At 42.3% G+C, this 19,522-nt stretch overlaps 1 protein-coding gene across 9 annotated transcripts in view; it reads left to right on the forward strand.

The window, feature by feature from the left end:
• Positions 1–16,167, forward strand: part of Phtf1 (putative homeodomain transcription factor 1) — a 39,950-nt gene extending 23,783 nt beyond the window's left edge. For 8 of the 9 annotated variants that reach the window (XM_028859350.2, XM_037206960.1, XM_037206957.1 and 5 more), the window contains 9 exons: positions 784–1,005; positions 3,385–3,513; positions 4,345–4,617; positions 5,570–5,701; positions 6,191–6,277; positions 11,506–11,661; positions 12,847–12,942; positions 14,081–14,206; positions 15,664–16,167. In XM_028859350.2, the coding sequence (XP_028715183.1) occupies positions 784–1,005; positions 3,385–3,513; positions 4,345–4,617; positions 5,570–5,701; positions 6,191–6,277; positions 11,506–11,661; positions 12,847–12,942; positions 14,081–14,206; positions 15,664–15,684 (1,242 nt within the window). In that variant the 3' untranslated portion in view covers positions 15,685–16,167. The remainder of the gene's footprint in view (positions 1–783; positions 1,006–3,384; positions 3,514–4,344; positions 4,618–5,569; positions 5,702–6,190; positions 6,278–11,505; positions 11,662–12,846; positions 12,943–14,080; positions 14,207–15,663) is intronic. The other variant, XM_037206959.1, reaches the window with a different exon arrangement.
• Positions 16,168–19,522: the final 3,355 nt, after the last annotated feature.

Consider the following 19,522-nt stretch of genomic DNA (forward strand, 5'->3'; position numbering starts at 1 on the left):
AAAGGAACAGAACTGATAGTGTGCATACATAATACATGCATATATATGTATATTTGTACATGTAGATATATGTGTGTATATATATGTATGTATATGTATTCATGTATATGTATGTATGTATATATACACACATATATGTTACATAGGGGATTTATTAGACTGGCTTACAGGCTGTGTGGTCTGAGGAGTTCATCAGTGACTTGTCTTATGACAGAAAGACTGAGAATCTAGTGGTTGTTTGGTCCACATGGCTGGATGTCTCAGCAGTCCCTGGTTGGTGCTGGAATCTAAGGAAGACTGGAGGGAGGGCTTTCTGGTCTTCCATCTGTGTTGGACTCCTGGAGAAGTTGGATTTAAGAGCAGGTGCAGCAATAGGGTAGATAGATTTGACGTGAGAGTGAAGAGTGGGCAAGAGGTAAAGCTCCCCTTCCATGTCCTTTGACTTAGGCTGCCAACAGATGGTACGGCCCAGACTTAGGGTGAGTCCTCCTGCCTCAGATCCTCTGATTGAGAAAAGCCCTCACAGGAGGGCACAGCAGCTTGGGTTTTAGTTGATTCCACATGTGATCAAGCTGACAACCAAGTTTAGTCAGTCATCATACACAGTCATTGGAGTTTGGCATTTAAGCATTAAGATGCATTATCATGTTTATTATATAAAGCCTTGGAAATTAATAAATACATGATGGTCAACTTAAAAAAGCATGTCAGCCCTTGCAGAATGATTTGTTTTAATATAACTTTTAAATATATGTATTTTCCCTTTTTTGTTTTCCTTTAAAGGGTTCTAGGTCCGGTGTGAGTGTTGGCTCTCGGAGCCTTAACTTGTCAAGAAGAGACTCAGAAAGCACCCGCCATGACTCAGAGACTGAGGATATGTTATGGGATGACCTTCTCCATGGCCCAGAGTGCCGGTCATCTGTCACCAGTGACAGTGAGGGGACTCATGTAAACACCCTTCATTCAGGGACCAAACGTGACCCCAAAGAAGATGTTTTTCAGCAGGTACATGAGGACAGTGATTAAAATAGTGTGCTAGTTAATGTGTCTGCCAACTTGACAAAAACTGCAGTCACCTATAAAGAGGGAACCTCAGTTGTGGAATTGCCTCTATCGATTGGTCTGTGGGCAAGTCTGGGGGACATTTTCTTGATTGCTTATTGATGTGGGGGCGGGTACTGTGAACTGTGCCATTCCTGGGCTGGTAGGACTAGGCTATGTAAGAAAGGTATCTGAGCAAGCCAGGAAGTAGCATTCCTGTGTGTTTTCTGCTTTAGTTCTTACCATGAATCTCTGCTCTGACTTCCCTCGGTGATGGACTGTGACCTGGGAGTTGTAAGATGAGATAAACTCTTTCCTTCCCAAGTTGCTTTTTGTCAGTATTTTACCATGACAACAGAAACAGAACTAGAGCAGATAGCTGATACAACATACTCAGCATTTGTCAGCCACTGTACCATGTTTTTGAACGTTGCAGCAGTCTTAAAAGGGTTCTATTGTCACCCCCAGTTTAGAGATGGGGAAATGGAGCATAGCTCATAAGAGAGGATGTTGAGAACTTGAGAACACTCTGCAGTTGCCTTGGCCTGAATTCTCTTCATAATACTTGCTCGTTTTCCTTCAGATGATCTCTACTGTTCCTTTTCTCTGAGTGGCATTGTTTGACTGGTACTCTGTTTTATGATTTATTGAATTTCATATTTCATAAAAATTATACAGAAATGATATTGCTTGCTTCTGTGCTAAGCACAAATCAAATGACACTTTGGATCTCAGGTTTGATTTTAGTCTAGAATCACAGATTCCTTAGATACTTGACTCATTCTACCTCTGTAGAATTTATTTTTAACCGTGTGTCATGTGCTGAAATAGTTTTAGGAAGTCTGTGAAGAAGCTAGTGTGATGCACAGCAAGAGTGTGGCAGTGCTCCTCTGCTGCAGCCCCGGAGCTTGTGCGTGTATGACCACAGTGATGGTGGTAGACAGATGAGCAGTCGGCTCTCGGGGCAGTCTCATGGGTGGCTGACAATCCCTCTTCAGTTTTTATGCTGTTGTCTGACTTTCCAGAATGCCTCTAAACCGCCTTGAAAGTAGCAGTGAGTATGGTTTTGGTTTTCCTTCTCCTTTTCATTGACTTGCCAATGAAGACATGGAAAAGGTTGGCATTTATGTGTGGACTGCTGGGGAGCAGTCATTTGTTTACTTGTTCTAACACAGCGTCATCCCTTACCTGGTGGCACATGTGCTCGGTAACTCAGCTGACCTCCTGCTGGTGTTTGAAGCACCAGCCCACATGTGCCTCTGGACCGTTGCACACAGTGTCTTTGTCTGGGAAGTACCTTTGCTCTGTGACTTATCCTTTTCATTTTCCAGACAGGTCTTGATTGAAGTGCTGGGCTCCTTTTGGAATCCTTTTCCTGTGCACTCCTCAAGTCTACTCTCCTTCCCTTAGAATGCTGTCCAGTGACTTTAATTCTGTCTCCTTTAGTAGTCTCTAAACTACTAGATAGCAAGGCCATGTGTCCTTTTGCCCTGTAGCTCAGGATAGCCTGACATTTGCTATGTAGCCCAGTTTGGCCTCAAGCTTTCTATCCTGCTTCTTCGGCCTCCTGAGCACTAAGATTACAGGCATGTGCTGCTGCCGTGTGTCCTGTCTTCAAGCATGGTCTGCAGCAGGCACTTCATAAGTATTTACTGGATATAGTAAATGCATCAGTAAAATCAGTAAATGCTCATCATCTCTTTGTGGTAGAAAAAGAAACCATCCATATGTGCTCCCTTTCTAGCAGATGCCTACTATGTGCTCCTGTTCTAGAAGTTTCACTTCAGTTTGTGGGCACAATGATACAGATGATACGTTTTCTGATTTCAGAGCAAAATCGGTCTCAAGGGTGTGGTGAAGACCAGTTGGAGAAAAGGCTCCTGAAGTGATAACTGTCAATGAGACAGTCTCAGCCGAGGAGGGTGGGGGCTGTTGTCATGGTGACCATCACTTCTGTCTTTGGGCCATTCTGCTTTTCCCTGTCCTAAAGACCCCAGAACATCCCAGTTGTTTGTATGGCCTCTAAGGCTCTAGGCCCCTTCCCCTCCCCACTTCCTGCTACTCCCAGTGCAGTCAGTGGCTCTAGAGGTGCTTACTTAATACCATGTCAGCACATCATGTGCCCTTCATACCTTTAGAGAGGCAGTGACCTTGCACAACCTGGATCCTAGCTCTCTAGACGAGACCACCACACATGTAGTTCTTGGAGTGATAGGTTTTGAGATAGAGAATGAATGTATGATGAAACTGAACACTGGATTCTGGGAGCTGGATAGAAGGAGAGAAGAACCAACAGAGGAAAGATGGAGTGGATGGAAACTGTTTTCTACCTTTTCTTCCTAGAATCATTTATTCTGGCTTCAGAATTCAAGTCCTGCCTCTGAGCGAGTTAGTGCAATAATCTGGGAAGGAAACGAGTGTAAAAAGATGGACATGTCTGTGTTGGAGATAAGCGGCATCATCATGAGTAGGGTAAGAGCGCATGCTTCTGCATTTTTGAAAAAAGCACTCAGAATGGGCTGTTAAGTAATTTATTTAACATTGTTGGCTGGTTTTATGTCAACTTGACCCAAGCTAGAGTCATCTGAGAGAAGGGAACCTCCATTAAGAAAATGCTCCCAGAAGATCCTGGAAATGCTGGAGGGCATTTTCTTAGTGATCAGTGGGGGAGGGCCCAGCTTATGGAGGGTGGGTGCCATTCCTGGGATGGTGGTCCTGGGTTCTGTAAGAAAGCAGGATGAGCAAGCCATGGAGAGCACGCCAGTAAGCCGCACCCCTCCATGGCCTCTGCATCAGCTCCTGCCTCCAGGTTCCTGCCCTATTTGAGTTCCTGTCCCGACTTCCTTCAGTGATGGACTATTACTTGGAAGTATAAGAGGAAGTATAAACCCTTACCTCCCCAACTTGCTTTTGGTCATGGTCATTATTTCATCACAGCAATAGTAGCCCTAATTAAGACAACTTGTAACTTCAGTTTGGAAACAGATTTTGAAGTAGTCTTTCGTTGGAGGACTTTACAGTTTGTACCATTAGATGCTCAGGTTTGCTCTGCAGTCATTCCTTACTGACTGAAATCGAGTTTGTGGCTAGGCATGAGTGTTCACATCATCCCCTCTTTGGTACTCGAGATTGAAACCAGGGCCTCTCATGTGCTTTGCTCTAATGTCAGGCCAAGTCTTTCTGTCATCTTACGTGTATTCCTTTTAAGATTCATCTTTAACATTCAAAATAGAATTTGATAAATACTTTTGGTAAATCCCTTTCCCTATGTAGTACTGATGGAGATTTTAAATTGGGTTGTAGGTCAATGCGTACCAGCAAGGAGTCGGCTATCAGATGCTGGGGAACGCCGTCACCATTGGCTTAGCATTTTTCCCATTTTTATATCGACTTTTCCGAGAGAAGAGTTTTGATCAACTAAAGTCCATCTCAGCAGAGGAGGTCCTAACCCTCTTCTGTGGGGCACCGCCTGTCACACCTGTTGTTATTTTGTCTATAATTAATTTTTTTGAAAGATTGTGTCTTACCTGGATGTTTTTCTTCATGATGTGTGTGGCAGAGAGAACATACAAGCAGGTGAGTGGACGGGCAGGCAGCGCTTGCCCCTCGGCCTCCACTTGGCACTCCACTGAGTCATTTCGGTCCTTTGACTTGGAGACTTGTACATTTAATGTTCATACCGTTGACTGTTTGAAAAACATGCTACAATCTGAAACCTTTAAAAATAGTTAAATGTTCAGTTCTTTGGCAATTTCATATAGTATAATATGTTTTGATCAACTCACCCGTTACCCTCTCTTATCTGCCGGACCTCCCCCTTTTCTTCTCACCAACTCTCCTTTCTATTTTTATGTTTTTTATAAAATGACCTGAGTTTTATTAGGTTGTTTGCATGAGTGTGGGTGTGGAGTTATTAACCAGAGCGGGACAACTCAGTGGTCACAGCACAGATGACACACCCATCCGTCCCTGGGCTCCATCTTGCTCTGGTCCTATGTAGCCAGAGTGCAGTAGCCATGGCATCTGAAATTTTGCTGAAGCCTGTGTGTAGAAACAAGTGGTATATGTTGCTGACTGCTCAGCATCAGGACCTTGTATTTTATTCATAGCATATGTAGTGTCAAAGTCATAATATTTTTGTAAAAAATGGCCAAGTAAAGAAATGAACTGAAATCTGGTTAGTTATGGATTGAGGAGTTCCTGTATTGGAAATGTGCACAAGGAATATATCTGAATGGAAATACAAGGAGTCAGCTAGAATTGTGTATAAACATTAGGGGTTGTGAAAGTTAAGGATTCATTAAAAGTTCCTAAGAATATTCCTTGCATGCATTGAGAACGTGCCGAGTTTGGAAGAAGTGCTTCATTGTGGGATAGGCTTTGAAGTGAACACTGCTATCCTAGGGAGCCACTGGATGAGAATTTTGATTTTGTTTAACACTTTAAATAAATCCCAGGAATACTATTGATGGCTATTGAACATGCACCCAGACATTTTACTTTGTGATTTTTTTTCAATCTCCTTTAGAGATTTTTATTTGCAAAACTCTTCAGCCATATTACTTCTGCCAGGAAAGCCAGGAAATATGAAATACCTCATTTTAGACTAAAAAAGGTGGAGAACATTAAAATATGGTTATCGCTGCGCTCCTATCTGAAGGTAAGCTGTTTTGATTAACTCTGGAATGTTTGCAGTGCTATGGAAAACGTGTGCATTGATGATTCTGGCCACAGTTCAGCTAAGTATGGCTAAGTATTCGGGGATTTGTTACTGGCTCACAATTCAGCAGCTGACAGACTTGCTGAATGCCATGTGAGAAATGGTATACGGAAAAGATAGTAGTGGTATCTATCTAAGTAAAGGAAGAGAAAGAAACAGAACTGCTGCCCAGGACAGAGCTAAGGATCACATGCTTTTCTGATTGGGAAAGATCCTAACTGAAAATACGGTAATGAATCAACCTCTTAATTTGGCAAACATTACTTTTAGTGTTTTAGGTTGATGCCTGAAATATGTTAAAATGCTATGTCAGAAATGTCTCATGTGCATTTATTTTCACATGGATGTGGTACAACTCAGAGTGAATGGTGTGAGGGCTGTTACTGTCTGACTGTGTCCTAAAATGTTCACATGTGTCTTGCTCTACAGAGGCGGGGTCCACAGCGCTCAGTGGATGTGGTTGTGTCGTCTGTCTTCTTGCTGACACTCTCGATTGCTTTCATTTGTTGTGCACAGGTAAAGGTTTTGGGTCTATTTTAATGGAAGGTAGAATTCTATGCAGTGCCTACTTTGTTCTAGAGCAGGCTGCTGTGTGCTCAAGTATATGTTTTAAATGTGTCTAAATTCTTTTTGATATTTTGGATACCTGCTATTATTTTTTTTTTCACTTTTTGAAGTAGGAATGTTGAAGTCCTAGAACTTTTAGATGATTTCAAGTTGGTTGAGTTGGCATTTTTTCTTTATTAAGGAATTTTCTATTCACTCTGCATACCACCCACAGATCCCCTCTCCTCCCTCCTCCCACCCCCAGCCCTCTCTCCCAAGCTACCCCACATTGCCACATCCCCCAAATCAAGGTCTCCCATGGGGAGTCAGCAGAGCACCTAGGCAGGTCCAAGCCCCTTCCCACTGCACCAAGGCTGCGCAAGACATCACACCACAGGCACCGGATTTCCAGAAGCCTGCCCATACATCAGGAACAGATCCCGATCCCCCTGCCTGGGTGCCCCCCAGACAGTTCGAGCCAAACAGAGGGCCTAGTCCAGTCTCATGGGGGCTCCACAGTCACTAGTCTAAAGTTCATGGGCTTCCACTAGTGTGGCTGGTTATCTCTGCATGTCTTCCCATCATGATCTTGACGTTCCCCTGCCTGCAGAATCCCTCCTGTCTCTCATCAATTGGATTCCTGGATCTCAGCCTGGTGCTTGGCTGTGGATCTCTGCATCTGACTCCATCAGTCACTGGACAAAGGCTCTATGATGACTGTTAGGGTATTCAGTAGACTGGTTACCAGAGTAGACTAGTCCAGGCACCCTCTCGACCACTGCCAGCACTCCCAGGTGGGGTCAACCTTAATGGATTCCTAAGAGCCTCCCCAGCACCCTGCCTCTTCCTATTCCCATGATGTCCTCATCTATCATGGTATCTTCCTCCCTGCCTTCTCACTCTGGCCTTGTTCCAACTCAACCCTCCCATTTCCCTATGTTCTCATGCCCCACTCCTTGCCCTCCGCCACTCCCCACACCCAGTCTGCTCATGTAGATCTCATCCATTTCTCCTTCTCTGGGCCATCCGTGTGCCCCTCCTAGAGTCTTTCCCCGTTAGCTAGCCTCTCTGGAGCTGTGGGTTGTAGTCTGGCCATTCCTTCCCTCACATCTAGTATCCACTTATAAGTCAGTACATACCATGTTTGTCTTTCTAAGTCTGGGTTACCTCACTCAGGATGATGTCTTCTAGTTCCATCCATTTGCCTGCGAATTTCATGATATCATTGCTTTTTACTGCTGATTAGTACTCCATTGTGTATATGAAGCACATTTTCTTTATCCATTCTTCAGTTGAGGAGCATTTAGGTTGTTTCCAGGTTCTGGCTATTACGAATAATGCTGCTATGAACATAGTTGAGCATGTGTCCTTGTGGTGAGATTGAGCATTCCTTGGGTATATGCCCAAGAGTGGTATAGCTGGGTCCTGAGGAAGACTTATTCTCAATTTTCTGAGAAACTGGAGTTGGCAATTTTTGACTATAAAGCTGTCACACTGATAGTTGTAAATAGTATTCCACCCACAATCTTCCTTCAACGTTGTTAGCTCTCACTTTCAGGGGGACTGACCTTTCTCACTCATTAGGTTTCGGTGTCCTTGTTTTTACCTGGTGGGCTATAATCCACTATCAGTTTGTTTTGCTATCCAAATTGTCCCACATTTATCTTCTTTTTTAAGCACTTTTATTCTTTCTGTATTATAAGAAGTTACAGGCTTATCACATATCTTCCCAGCTGTTGAGTGGTAACTGCAGTGAGCAGAGAACAGACTCACCTGTTTTCAGTTCTTTAAAATGGGTAGAGGCCTCTTTTATTCGCTGGCATTGCTCCATTTTATTAAATCTTCTGTTAGCACTTTGGATTGTGTCTGCCGTTGCTGAGAGCAATGTTCTGTACATACTGGTTTTTCTAGGTGTAGTCATTACATTGCTCAAGTCCTATATTCAGTTTGGGGTTGGTTTTTGTCCTTGGGGGAAGTGTGCTTAGATTCCCGATTGTGGAGTTGTTTGTCGCCGGTGTTTGCTTTAAGCATTTTTGTTTCCTTGCTTGCTTGAGACACAGTCTCATTATGTAAGCCTCCAGTGGTGGCAGATGTCTACAATCCCAGCAGTTGAGAGAGGCAGGCAGGAGGATCGGAGTTCAGAGAGGCCATTCTTAACAGAACCTGGGGTATGGGGCTCCCAAGGTTGAAGTCTGGTCCTCTGGGTTAGTGGCAGGTAGCTTTGTTTGCTAAGCCATCTTGCCAGCCCCTGGTTACCTGTTTCTTATTCGACCTCATAGTCTTAGTCTTTTGTAGTACCCAACCTATTTAAATGTAAAGTAATTGCTGTAACTACAAATACTGTTTGCTTCCTGTTTGGTTCACCTGTTAATTTTTCTTTTCTGTCTTTTGTTTATTGATTCACCAATATTCCATTTAGTCTTCTCTGTTTACTTCTACATTTATTTACTGTTGTCTGAGTAGTAACCTCAGAAATTAGCTTAGTGAAGTCTAATTAAATGGTTGGTTCAGTATAGTCGAATTTATAGTTTCCTTGGTAATGACAGGGTTTCTAAAAATTTATTTTGCTGGGCAGTGGTGGTGGTGCATGCCTTTAATTCCAGCACTCAAGAGGCAGAGCCAGGCAGATCTCTGTGAGTTCGAGGCCAGCCTGGTCTACAGAGTGAGATCCAGGACAGGCACCAAAACTACAGAGAGAAGCCCTGTCTTGAAAAACCAAAACCAAAACCAAAAACAAAAAAAACCAAATTTATTTTATGTGTATGGGTGTTTTGCCTGCATATATGTCTGTGTGTCACATCTGGAGTCCCAAAGAGGGCATTGGATCCCCTGGAACTGGAATTACAGATACTTGTGAGCTGCTTTGTGGTGTTAGGAATGGAACTGCTATCCTCTAGAAGAGCATCCAGTGCTTTTAACCAGTGAGCCATCTCTCTGCCCCTAATGACAAGGTCTCAGAACACTGGATTTCATTTACCCATTCTTCTTTTCTGCCGTTATCTGTTATTTAAAGTGTATCCATATTTAAGGCCCCACAGCTGTAATCATTAGTTTGTGCAGCTGGTGACTTCTCGGATGCCGCTGCACACTCCACTGCTCCCTGTGTGTTTGTCTCTGGAACTGCCTCCTGCCTGAATCCCTTCCTTAGTGCTCCCTCCGTTAGTCCTGGTCTACTGCAGAGGAGTTCTTTCCCAGTTTGCTCCTTTGAAATAGCTTTTATTCTTTTAGTGTTTTGAGACAGGGTCTCATGTCCTGTGTGGCCTCCAGTTTACTATGTAGACAAGGATGACCTTGAAATTCTGATCCTTCTGCTTCTGCAAGTACTGGGATTACAGTTGGGTGCCCCCACTTCCAGCTCACTTTTATTTTTTGAAGGCTATTGTTTGGTGGGAAAGAATCCTAGGTTGCCAGCTAGTTGTTTTATTTTTTCTTTTCTTTCTCTCTCTTCCCCTTTTTTTCAGTACTTATAGAATTCTGTTGTTCTTTTTTTTAAAATTTATTTTTATTTCATGTACTAATTAGTGTTTTGCCATGGATGTTGGGTCTCAGGAACTGGAGTTGTAGACAGTTGTGAGCTGCCATGTGGGTGCTGGGAATTGAACCAGGGTCCTCTAGAAGAGTAGTCAGTGCTCTTAACCACTGAGCCATCTGTCCAACCCTCTTTTTTTTTTTTTTTTTTTTGTCTTTGAGACAGGGTCTCATTATTTAGTCCTTGCTGGTCTGAAACTCTCTATGTAGACTAGGCTGGCTTTGAACTCACAGAGTTCCCGCCTACCTCTGAATAAAGGCTTATGTCACCACACCTGACTCTGTTGTCTTTGGGTCTCCATATTTTGTCTTGAGAAGTTAGTTATTAGTCCTACCATTGCTTTTTAAAAAAGTAAACTTCTGTCAAAAATCAGGTGTTCATAGGTGTATGGGTTAATGTCAGGGTCTTCCAATTCGATTCCACATGTCGGTTTTTATGCCAATACCAAGCTGTTTTTATTACTATAGCTCTATAGTAGAGCCTGAGGTCAGGGATCGTGATGCCTCCAGAGGCAGCTTTATTGTGCAGGATTCTTTTAGCTATCCTGGGTTTTTGTTTTTTCAAATGAAGTTGAATATTGTTCTTTCCAGGTCTGTGAAGACTTGCCTCTACTGGATGTGTCTCCTCATGGGAGGCCTTGCCTTCTTGAGGGGGGGAGGCTGGGGTGCGGGAAGAGGGAAGAGGGGGATCTTTGGTGTGTAAAATGAATGGAAAATTTTCTTAATTAAAATTTTCTTAATTTAAAAAAAAAAAAAAGTAACCTTTTCCCCTGGCTTAAGAATCAGGGTGGCTTGCAGCCATTCAGCTGTGGTTTGTGGGTGTGTATAAGGATCCTCTGTCTTAAAGCCTGGGGAGCTGCTGCCCGTTGTAGCTTTCCTCATCCTGGTTGTAGCTGATTGACCACGGTGACCTCAACCCAGACTTAGATAAAGAGCTTTGCTCTTTCAGAGTCAGAGTTAAGAGCCTGAGATATTGGTGACAGGTTTTGGAGAAGGGAGATCAGGAAGGCCATGAGAATCATGACAAACCAAGGCTGGCATTAGTGGAAGCTCATGTGTTCCTGTGAGGCATAGAGTTAGTCAGGAGGGAAGGGAAGAATGTGGGTAGCTGCTTGGTGACTTCCTGCTTATTTTAAATCTGGATTTGGCTTCGGCCAGAGTTCTCTGGATAGTTCTTCAAGAAATTATTCTAACTTCCTTAGACTTTGTTGAGTGGAGTTTTTTTACTTTGAAGTCAGTACATTTTATAGCAGTAAAGCTCTAAGACACACAGTGGGCACTCAATGCAGCTGTGTTGCCATGCTATTATCTGACTGTGAAATGGCCTGGCCTGAGGGCCATTGCTGCTGGAGCTCGTTAACAGATGCAGTTACCACTCAGTAGTGGCCCCATGTGCCTGTGAACACACTGGGGATTCAAGGAACTGGAAGTTGGTCAGTTCTTACCTTGGCTCCTTGTAGACCCTTGCCATCTTTCATGAACAGGAAAAAAAATCTTAGGACACTTGGAGAAATACATAATGGCTAAGTAAGTAAATAATACCTTGTGAATATTCCACTTTTCTCCTCTGAGCTTTAAAACTGTGGATTGCTGGTAATGTTTTAAAATTGACACAGGAATAGTTATGTGGTGTTAAGACAACTACTGAGCTTTTTCTGGTCTTTCGATAGGTTCTTCAAGGCCACAAGACATTCCTGAATGATGCTTACAACTGGGAGTTCTTGATCTGGGAAACAGCACTGCTGCTGTTCTTGCTTCGCTTGGCCTCCCTGGGGTCAGAAACCAACAAGAAGTACAGCAACGTCTCCATCCTGCTCACTGAACAGGTGTTGATGGGCTCCTGTCAGCTTGGCTGGTGGTTACAGGTTCACACTGTGTGGTTGGTACTGAGGATGGAACTGACCCACTAGCTGTGACTGCATGTCACTTTTGCCACTTGAATTCTCTCTTTGACAGTATATAAAATGAGCCTAACACCTTTATTTCCTGCCAAGGGCTGGAAGGATGCAGAGCTAATGGCCTAGAAGTACTTCATTATACTGTAAAGATATTGTTATTGGTAGGAAGGGACCATATGAACACTTACTAAGATTGACAGATGTTTCTTGTGAATGTGGAGTAATAATAACGCATTTTCTTTGTTAATTTTAATTTTAAATTCAAGTTTCCCATAAACATTAAGTAAAAATACTTGGGCCAGGCAGTGGTGGCGCACACCTTTAATCCCAGCACTCAGGAGGCAGAGGCAGGCAGATCTCTGTGAGTTCGAGGCCAGCCTGGTCTACAGAGCGAGTTCCAGGATAGGCTCCAAAAGCTACACAGAGAAGCCCTGTCTCAAAAAACAAAAACAAAAATAAACAATAATTTGGGGTAATTTGTTTTTGTTTTTTATTTTTTGGCCTCAGATTCATGGTGGATAATTCTTCCTTTAGAGGAAAAATAAGGAATTAGTAAATTAAAAACAACTATTTTCTTTCCTCTCCATAAATGTTTGATGATACTAGATTACTTGGGGGACACTGAGAAGAGTAAGAATTCTTTGAATTCAAGGAATTTGAATGCTGATTATGTTACCATTAGTATTTTTCATTATTTTGATATTTAAATTGTTTCATCAGGAAATGTTTTATTTTTTTTAATTAACAAAGAGGTGCTGTTAACAGTGGTTCTCAGCCTATGGGTCATGACCTCTTTGGGGGTTAAAGACCCTTTCATAGGGGTCCCCTAAGACTATCAAAACCACAGATATTTACATTATGATTCATAGCAGTAGCAGAAAATCAATTATGAAGTAGCAGTGAAAATAGTTCCAACCATGATGAGCTGTATTAAGTGTCTTAAAGGGTTGTAGCATTAGGAGGTGAGGCCCACTGTGCTAAAGGATGGGAGAGGACATGACTCCAGGATGCTGAATCCATAGATTCAAAGTGTGTTTAACTCGAGAATGTGATTTTGTGCAATGTGTGTTTTTTTTTCCTGTAAATTTACCTTACTCTCTTTCTTTTCTTTAGATTAATTTATATCTTAAAATGGAAAAAAAGCCAAATAAGAAAGAACAGCTCACTTTAGTAAACAATGTATTGAAGCTGTCCACCAAGTTGTTAAAGGTAAGTAATAGCTCACACTCTGACTACAGTGTAAATTAGTCAGCTTCTCAGCAAAACAGAGGGTAGATGAAGTCGGGCTGGGCTCCAGCCAGAACTGTTAGAAAGCTCCTGAAGCAAGGCTAAGGAGAGTGGCCCCATTCCCATGCTGGGCTGCCTGGTCAGAAAAAGAATGTGTCTCTTCAGGTGGGCTTGAGAGATCACTGGCTTAGTTCAGGGTACAGTTTGATCATGGAAAAGCAGACCTCTGCTGGCCAGTGGACAGGGTCTGTCTGGGCGTTAGTCCTTAGCCCTGCTGAGTGGCCACCAGCACGGCCATACTTGCTGTCAATTCCACGCATCCCACTGTGAAGAGGCTGCTGGAGATGCAGCTATCCCAGCCTCACACTCCCTGCCACATGACTGGCTCCTGTACAGGGCTGTGTCCTCAACCCTGTTCCTAAGACACGAACATCACTGGGGCTACTGGGCCCCAGAAGCAGTTGCTTGTCTCGTACTCATCGCTGCTTGCCTAGGCTGGAGTTGCCCTGATGCTCTGGACATCTTCTGAAGCTCTCTTATCGTTGACCTCTGTAAAGAGCTATCTGTGGCTGTCAGTTCTCTTTGCCAGACCTTCATACCAGCCAGAGGCCCACCTGTCTCTGTATACAGGGCCCAGGCTCTGGCTGCTGGCGGCTCAGTGATTTTGTGCAAGAAAGATGAAGTAAATTAAGCTTGTTCTGAATTGAGTCATTAAGTCCAGGTTTTACTACTTAGAAAAGACCTCTGGCAGTATAGATTCAGAGTGCTAGTGTGATGGTTTGGGGTTAATGGGAAGGAATCTCCAGTCTCATCACCTAGGCTCTGATGGATACTCATGTCTTTTTCCTTGAACTTACAGAGATCTGCTTGCCTCTGACCCCCAACTGCTGGGATTAAAGGTGCCACTTTTAAAAAAAGTACTAGTGACTTATTGCTCCCTTCCACTTTAACACAGTTAGGCCATGGAAAGGTTACTGAATCTCTCACTGATCTCTTTGAAAGTAGCTCTGGGATATTAATGAAAGAGCCATAAGCATCATCCTCACCCAAGACTTAAAAATCAGCATAGAGTAAGAGTATTGTGAAGCCATATTTCATTTCCATTCCTCTGTCTTTGTAGGAGCTGGACACACCATTTAGACTCTATGGCCTGACCATGAACCCCTTAATCTACAACATCACAAGAGTAGTCATCCTTTCTGCCGTCTCAGGAGTTATAAGCGATCTTCTCGGATTCAACCTAAGAGTACGTGTGAGCCCTGCTCGGTAGCCTTTTGTCCTCACAAGTGCTACGTGTGTCCATGGAACCAGCTCTTGGACATGGACTTGGTGCTTTGCAGGCTTTTCAGCTTAGCTGTTCTCATTTTACAAAAGTAAAAGTCGGAACTCTTGAGCAAACTAAAAATCCAATTTTGAATTTCATGTCAATAATGTGGTCTGGGGGAACATGTTCCTGTGACCCAGAGAAATACAGGAGTGACTGAAAACCTGCAAACATGAACTGCAGTGTGCCACTTTTGATTCTGGAAGTATTTTTTTTTTTCTCCTTTAGAATTGTTATTTATTTCTTTTTATATAAAGGGTTCTTATGGAACTCAATTTGGAAGTACCTCAGAAAATGAAAACCAGAACTACTATATGACCCAGCTATTCACTCCTGGGCATATATCCAGAACTCCATTCACTACCTCAGAGATATTTGCACCCCATGTTTACTGCTGCTTTTATTCACTGTAGCAAAGAAGTGGAGCCCACTAGTTGTCCATCCACAGATGAGTAGATAGTGGGAATCTGGTACACATATGTAAGGAGTACTAGTCAGTTCTAGAAAAATGAAATCACAAAATTGGCAGGAAATGGATGGACATCAAATGTAATAATATTTAAGTGAGGTCACACAGTCTCAGAAATAAAGAACCCTGCATGTTTTCTCTCATGTAGATACTAGCCCAAAATACATACATGGACACGTGTGAACACCTGTACTGTGGATACAGTACAACGTATAGAAAGGAAAACAGGAGGTAAATATTAGGTGATGGAGGAAAAGGGCATAAAGCTAGTGGTTTTACTAGTGTTAACTTGGTAATCAGTCTTTTTGTGTGTATCTGGGATAGATAAGTGTGTAAAAATACAATGAGGGAGCTGGAGAGATGCTTAGTAGTTAAGAGCACTTACTGCTTTTGCAGAGGACCTGGGTTCAGTTCTTGGTACCCACATGATGGTTCATACCCATCTAGAACTCTAGTTCCAAGGGATCTGATGCCTCTTCTGACCCTGGTCAGGTATGCATATGGTACACATACATACATGTAGGCAAAACACTTACATAAAATAAAGTTAAATCTTTAAAAATGTAAATGATAATGAAAGTGAAAAAATTCAGAACCACAATTGATAGTGCAAGTGTCCAGTGGGCTGTGACACACTGCAGTCAGCGGTGGTGGCTCTGACTACGAAGTTCACTGAGCTGTGGAGGCTTGCATCTGCTACGCTTGCTGTGTGCAATTTTTTATTTGCAAGTTCTTTATAATAAACTTTTAATAAAACCGTAAAAGGTTCTTGGTTCATAGTCATAAGAATATACATCTAAGTGCCACCTATTTGTCTTACAGCTAACTGGGTGTTTTTTTTTTTTTTTGTTTTGTTTTTCTTTTTTTTTTTTTTTTTTTTTTTTTATTTTGGGTGATTTTCTTTTCTCAGCTGTGGAAAATTAAGTCCTAAGCTGAGTCCTGTGCCTGGATTCTTTTCTGGCTGGTGTCACTGCTCGCCCACTGAGGACAAAGATGGCTCACTGAAACCAACGACCCTTGCCAGCTCACATGCATAAACCTCTTTGCTCAGCCCAGCCTAACGAATGGAGTTTCCAGAGGGGCGCATCCTTTCCCTGGGCATGCGTGTGAAAACCTGCACTTTCATGGTCTCAAGCAACGTGAACAGTCAGCAAACAAAAGCCTGCCTGACTGACACTGGACCTTCTGAGTCAGGACATTTATCCTGGACCCTCCAGTATTGTGCTAGTTATATTTACTGGAAATAGTCTTTTGGGTAACCATGGTAGATGCCCAAAGCATGAAGCAATTACCTTTTATTGGAAATATGCAAATTCAGTACTTTTCTATTATAGTCTATGGATTGGGGATTTCTCTATCAAAAAGAGATAAACTATTTTAGGTTGAATCTAAATAAAAGAACTTTACTGGAGAATTTCAGTTTCTGGGCTCTTTTGCAGGGAGGATGGAAAAATACAGTAACTTTAAACTGAATTTCTGTTCATTTGTAGAGGAAATTTTAATGTATGCTTTTGAGTTAGTCCCGTAAGTGTAGTTGTTGGTGAGTCCTGTGCACTCATGAGTAATTCAGCCTTGCCCCTTGGATAGCATGGCTTTGCTAATGGTTTTCCTGCTGTGTATGCAATGTCATGTATCCAGCCTTTAGGACAATTCCAGGTCCTCAGTGTCTAGCCATCGCCACACTGTGCCTTGGATGTAGGTTTTCTTACAAGCATCTCATTATGCATGCATCTCTTAATGGAGACACCAGCATTCTTGCTCATGATGCTCTCTGCTTTGAAGAATCTCTTGAGGAAGACTGGAAGTGTGAACACCTTAATGGTAAGATTTTGTAGAACTTGGAAATCTCCTGTACTACACATATATATCATAGGATTGATTACACATTTTTTGTATCTCTTTATTTTATGTGGATAGATGTTTTCCCTGTGTCTATATTTGTATACCATGTGCATGTCTGGTGCCTGAGGCCAGAAGAAAGCGTCGGATCCCCTGGGACTGGAGTTAGAGGTGGTTGTGAGCTGCCATGTTGGTGCTAAAGATGGAACTCAGGTTCTCTGCATGCATTCTTAACCTCTGAGCCATCTCTCCAGCCCTGGTTACACAGTCTGTATACAGGGAAATTGATGAACTTATTAAAGATGAGTTTCCCAAGATTCCAGGAACTGTACAGATCTTCGCTGTTTGCATCCTTGTCCCTGCTACTAAGTGTCTCAATTTCCTCACAGGTTAAGTAGTGATAATAACTACCTATTGAGGTTGTTCTGGTTTAATGAGATTGTCTAAGTTCCTAGCACCATGTAAAATACATAGCGTTAGTTGCACTGTAAATATTATTTACTGGCTATACCCTTTAAAAATCTGACAGTTATAACTAAAGACACAAATAGAGGTAGTGGGCCAGCAAGAATACTCACCCATCCCAAGTGCTGTGAGGGATCTCTGCTTCTTTTTGAAACCCAAAGTTCCATTGATCTGTGTGTGCATGGGTATGTGTCTGAGTGTATGCTCACACAGGTTTGTATATGCATGTGTGGAGGTCAGTAAACAAGTCCAGTGTCCTTTACAAATCCCTGCTGGTTCCTTTGAAGCGGGGTCTCCTGAACCTGGTTCATGTTCTATCAGCCAGGCTGGAAGCCAGAGCCAAACAGATCTCCTGTCACCACTCTCTTTGGGATGTGAATTCTGGTCTTCATTATTGTGCAGAAAGTGCTCTTAACTGCTGAGCTGTCTTTCCAGCCCTAGGGGCTGTGATTTTTGAAGCTGATCTGTAGACACCCCAGTCAACAGACTGCTCACAGAAAGTAGCTGACCATTTCCCGTAAGGAACAATTGTCTCAAATTTAAGATGCAGTTTTGCAGAGTTTGGCTTTTTTATTTGGAACCTTTACAGTGAATTCTAGTAATTTGAGGGTTAGCTTGGACTATGATTTTGGTGGTGTGGAAAAGGCTTGTGTTTCAGGTGGGTAAACTCATATAGAAAGGCAGCTATTATTTGTCAGTGTTGGAATTGTTACTCATTTGCCTGTCTTATATCCAGTACCAAGTCTGAATAATTATCTTCTGATCACTTCATGCTTCTCTGTCCCCATTGCTACCCAATTTGCTGTCCAATTTGACATTATTGTTTTAAAACAAGGTCTTTCTGCTTCCATTTTTTTTTTTTTTTTTTTTATATATGGCTTCCTCTCCCCCTAGTCCAATCCGGTGTTGTTTTTGTTTAGTTTTTTGTTTTGTTTTTTAAGATGGTAGATCTTTTGCAAAATCTGTCTCATTTGGAATTCATTCATAGTTTACTGTAGAAGGGCGTTGGTGGTGCACACTTTTAATCCCAGCACTCGGGAGGCAGAGGCAGGTGGATCTCTGTGAGTTTGAGGCCAGCCTGGTCTACATAGTGAGTCCCAGGACAGTCAGGGTTACCCAATGAAACCCTGTCTTGAAAAACCAAACTAAAACAAAAACCATAGTTTACTGTGATTGTGAAGATAATCCACAGTCTTTTAAAATAAGGTATTTAGGCCTATTCTATTGAAATATTTCTAAATCTTTGTTACATATAAATATTACATAAACATTACATATTACTTTTGTTGAATATAAGATTTTTAGGTTTAAAAAAGTAGTTTCATGCTGGGGTGATGGTGCATACCTTTATCCCAAGCCCTCAGGAGGCAGAGGCAGCTGGATCTCTGAGTTTGAGGCTAGCCTGGTCTATAGAGCAAGCTCCCTGGTCAGCCAGGGCCACATAGTTAGACCTTGTTTCAACAAAACCAAAAAGGTGTCCCACGGCTTTCTGGATTCCCGTGTTTCTGACCAGAAGTCTTTCCTTTTTGTTCCTCCTCCAATGACGAATCTTCTGTTTAATTTTGGCTGCTTTCAAGATTGTTAGCTTTACCACTGAATTGGTGCAGTTGAATTGTGTTGCTATGACTGTTTTCATAGTATTTGCGTTGGGGTTTGTTGGACTTAAGGAATCTGTGGTTTATTGTTTTTGTATCATTTTATAGGTAGTTCATATTTTCATATTATCAGATTATAAAACTTTTTGGCATTAAAAAGTAATTTTTCTATATTCCATTCTGACGAGTCTCCTTTTGGGACTCAAACCCACCATGTGTGTGTTAAGTTGCTTGGAGCATCCCTTAGCTCACCTAAGTTTATGCTTTTTCAAACTTTTTATTTATTTATTTTTGTTGTACCTTTAAGTTTTCTATCCTGTTTTGCATTAATTTGGAAATCTCATCCAGTAGTGTATTAATTTTTTGAGACAGGTTGCACTATGTAACCAAGGCTGGCCTCCAGCTCCTCATCCCCCTCCATCTGTCAACATCACAAGCATGTGCTAGTCTGTCTGCTCCATCCAGTACATGGTCCATCTGTAAAAGTTTGGAACAAAACCTTCCATGCCTGTCCTTAAAATAGTTATTTTCTCTCATATAATTTATATATTTGTATTTGCTATCTGGGTCACTTGGGATTTTGTTGTTGTTGTCTCTTCATTTGGGACATGTTCCTGTTTTACATGCCTGGAATATTTTTTTTTTTTTCGAGACAGGGTTTCTCTGTGTAGCTTTGCGCCTTTCCTGGAACTCACTTTGGAGACCAGGCTGGCCTCACACTCACAGAGATCCGCCTGCCTCTGCCTCCCGAGTGCTGGGATTAAAGGCGTGAGCCACCACCGCCCAGCCGCCTGGAAATTTTTTATTGGTTGTGAATTTTTATTGTTGGGAGTGGAGTGTTGTATGCATGTATTCTTTTTTTTTTTTTTT

This window comes from Peromyscus leucopus, chromosome 6 (assembly GCF_004664715.2).
Source record: "Peromyscus leucopus breed LL Stock chromosome 6, UCI_PerLeu_2.1, whole genome shotgun sequence".
NCBI lineage: Eukaryota > Metazoa > Chordata > Mammalia > Rodentia > Cricetidae > Peromyscus > Peromyscus leucopus.